We start from the raw sequence: 3660 nt of genomic DNA, 5'->3' as shown, positions 1-3660 counted from the left end.
GTAAAATTGTGCATTGTTGTGCATGTCAATAGAGAGACATGTGTGCCAACTGCCAAGTGTTCATTATGAGGTCATGGCTTGTTTGTTCTTCATGTTTGCAAAAGTTGACTCGTTCGATGAGAGGCACAGTTATGATGTCTATTTCAATGGAAATTTCGCAATTTCTTACGAAATTAAACTACAAGGAAAAATACAAGAGGTGTTGCTATTTGTTAATTGCATTATTAATTTATTTGCATCAAGTATGAGAACATAACAGTGACTTGGGAGCAGAAATGTAATACTAAATAAGAAAATGAGTCATGCATGTGTAAATTATTTTTACATAATGTTTTCAGTCGTCATGCTTATATGTTAATTTTTTTAATGATATAATAGGTTGTTGATTTTCTATAAAGTTATAAATTTTAATTACTTGACATTTTAAAATATGTATAATATTTTTTTAACTGACAATACACTATTATTACTAATTGATGATTTTTAGTTAATGACAGATAATTTGTTAGAATTTGAATTTAAATCTTAAATCATATAATATTGGTTAAATGTTTTTTTATATGTAACTCATAAATTTTAGGTTTGAATTTTGTTTGCGGTTAATATTTTTTGACATGTAAAATAGTTTTTGTTTGAATTTTGTTAATCGATAACAATTTTTGACATGCAACTCGTTTAAATCAATTCATACATAATTTTGAAATGATTTTAAATGAATTTATGCAAGTGAATGTTAAAATTTAAGACCGACCTCTTCCAAATTAATTTGTTCTAGATTCTGCCTGAATTAAATTTTCTTTTTTATCATTTTTCCTAAAAATTGAAGAGTTAAAATGAAAATTATTGTGACAATTTAAAATATTTTTTTAAAGGACTAAGGTAATTGAGATTTTATTTTTATTTTTTTTACAAGTTTTTAAATTCAAGACAAATTATATGATAGATACAATGTTAGTGACTCAAAGTTGTTAGTTTGAAGTGGTAAAAACAAATAATTCACAACAAGGGGTTGAGTTAGGTAGAATTACTATATTACCAAAAGACATTGACTTTTTCATCATGTACCTAATGTTTAAATTATATCAATAAATTAAAAAGAAAAATAATCCAACAAAAGAAAGAAAACAAAATAAAAAGGTAGAGAGATGACAAGCTTATTTATTTCTTCACTTCACAATAATATCCAATACAAAAGTTGGATCAACAGTCTAATTACTTTATATTATTGAATTAAACATGTAGTATTAATATAATACAACGGTTTATACGTCTCTTTCTTTTATAAATTTAAAAAAATACAAATCTATCATAATCATGCACCCACCTATATATATATATATATTATATATATATATATATATATATATATATATATATATATATATATAATATATATATATATATATATATATATATATATATATATATATATATATATATATATATATATATATATAATATATATATATATATATATATATATATATATATATATATATATATATATATATATATATATATATATATATATATATATATATATATATATATATATATATATATATATATATATATATATATATATATATATATAATATCAAATAAAAAAAAAACAATTAATTCATATAAAAATAATTGAATAAAATCAACCACCAAGTTTCTTCCTAATAATTTCAACTTCTTGACCACTAATTTGAAAAGCCTTCTTAAGTATTTCATTAGGAATAAAAGGTTTACTAGCAAATGTTGCAATTGAAGCAATTTGTGCACCTGGGTTTTGGCTATTAAGCCCAGAAATTGCTATTGCTGGTTCCTTAGAGTCACGGTTATACAAAAAATGCACAAGCCCTTTAGGAAAAACAAATGATTCACCCGGGCCTAAATTCTGCGTAAAAGCCCGATTCGATGTATCGACAAAGCCCACGAGTAAAAGCCCTTTTAAACACGTGGTAACTTCCGAGGCCCGTGGGTGAGAATGCGGCGGTACGATTCCGTTACCCGCTATATCGACACGAACTAATGTAAGGCCCAATGTGTTGAGCCCGGGTAGGTTAACCGGGCTTGTCGGCGTGACACTAAAACCGAACATGTTTGTTGTGTTTCCGGGCTTTGATAATGAGGATGTTGCAAAATGAGATGATGTAGCTTGTTTTGGGTCAATGCAAGGTAGCCCATTTGTGAAAAATGTGTTTTTGTTATCTGCAATGCAATAATCTTGAAGTGGGTCAGGGTCAGAAATAGATTGGCCCAAAAGAAGAGATAGTGTGAAAAAAAGTATCGGAAGAGTCATGTTTTTTAGTGAAAGAAAACAAGAATAGGTATATAAAATATGGTAGTGTTACAAGTTATTTATATGTATGTGGAAAGAGAGAGAAAAGGAGAGGGCAAGTGGTGGATTGTGATGTTTGAAAGTTAGATGAATGAGTAGCTTGAGAGCATAGAATATGGAGGGAATAGACTCATAAGGCAAGTTAAAGAAATTGTGATCAAGTTAGAATAAGCCACACCAAGGGGGTGATGTTTACATTCTATGTAATTGAAAATGATTCATGATATTTTTTAATTTTATTTTGGGTTTAAAAATTTATAGATTTTTAATTTAGTTTGTTCCATTTTAGGATTAGTTAATTTAACCTTTGAGTATAACAAAATTTTAAAATGGTTTTATAGGTTCAAAGTATTTTAATAAGTATTGTTTAAATAAATAACATTTGTCAACATAATTTTAATGTGGATTTTGTTTGAATGACTAAAGCCAAATGCAACTTTTTTTATAAATATTATAAAAACCTCACAATACTATTAAATATGAATCGTTTTATTATAAACCTTTCATTCACTTTAAATACATCCCATAACATCATATCGTACATAGACTTTTATCAATTGATATTATTCATAAAACTTTTTTTTTGTGTGTGTTTGTAGTGACTTTTATCAATAGATATACATGTATTTTTTTCACATTTATTCAAAGTTGAAGTGATTTTTCATGACTAATAATAAGAAGTTTAATTTTATATCTTCTCTAAAATCAGGATAAAGTTTGTCAGAACTTGAAACCACAAAATAAATAAATAATGGAGAAATTGATGGTGGAGAAGGAGAGTGAATGAGAGAGAAATAGAAGGTGAGAAATATTCATTTTCATTAGCAATCATAACAATACCTCTAAGGCATTTAAATGAGATATAAGTGGATTGAGACACAAGTTACAACATCAAATAATTGAAAAACTAAATTCTGTAATCGGTTACATAAAACATGTAACCGGTTACAACTGCTAAAAATCTAAAATATCAAAACAGTGGTAACTAGTTACTGCGAATGCGTAACCGGTTACACCAATGCCACAACCATTTTTTCTTCAGCTTATTTGATATTTTGAAATGCTTGTAACTGGTTACACCGCCTTGGTAACCGGTTACACCACTTGAATTACCAAAAACTCTTAACACACCACCTTAATTTAAGTTCTCCAAGTCTTCCATTCCCATTTTCATCTTCAACCTGTTGAACACTTCATTCTTGACTCCCTTAGTCAACAAATCAGCACTTGTTCTTCGCTTCGACAATATCACAATCTCAATCTTCCTTCACTAAATAGTTCCATAAAGTAGTGAAACCTCATTTCAACGTGCATGCTCCTCCCACGTACAA

At 27.4% G+C, this 3660-nt stretch overlaps 1 protein-coding gene across 1 annotated transcript; it reads right to left on the bottom strand.

Annotated features, from left to right (window-relative positions):
• Positions 1–1606: 1606 nt before the first annotated feature.
• Positions 1607–2329, bottom strand: LOC127119436 (germin-like protein subfamily 1 member 1). The gene has a single exon (XM_051049664.1). The coding sequence runs from the start codon at positions 2288–2290 to the stop codon at positions 1646–1648; it is 645 nt and encodes a 214-aa protein (XP_050905621.1). The 5' UTR covers positions 2291–2329; the 3' UTR covers positions 1607–1645.
• Between the last annotated feature and the right edge of the window lie 1331 nt (positions 2330–3660).

The sequence above is a fragment of the Lathyrus oleraceus genome, chromosome 2 (assembly GCF_024323335.1).
Source record: "Lathyrus oleraceus cultivar Zhongwan6 chromosome 2, CAAS_Psat_ZW6_1.0, whole genome shotgun sequence".
Lineage (NCBI taxonomy): Eukaryota > Viridiplantae > Streptophyta > Magnoliopsida > Fabales > Fabaceae > Lathyrus > Lathyrus oleraceus.
This window is presented reverse-complemented; position numbering and strand designations above follow the sequence as displayed.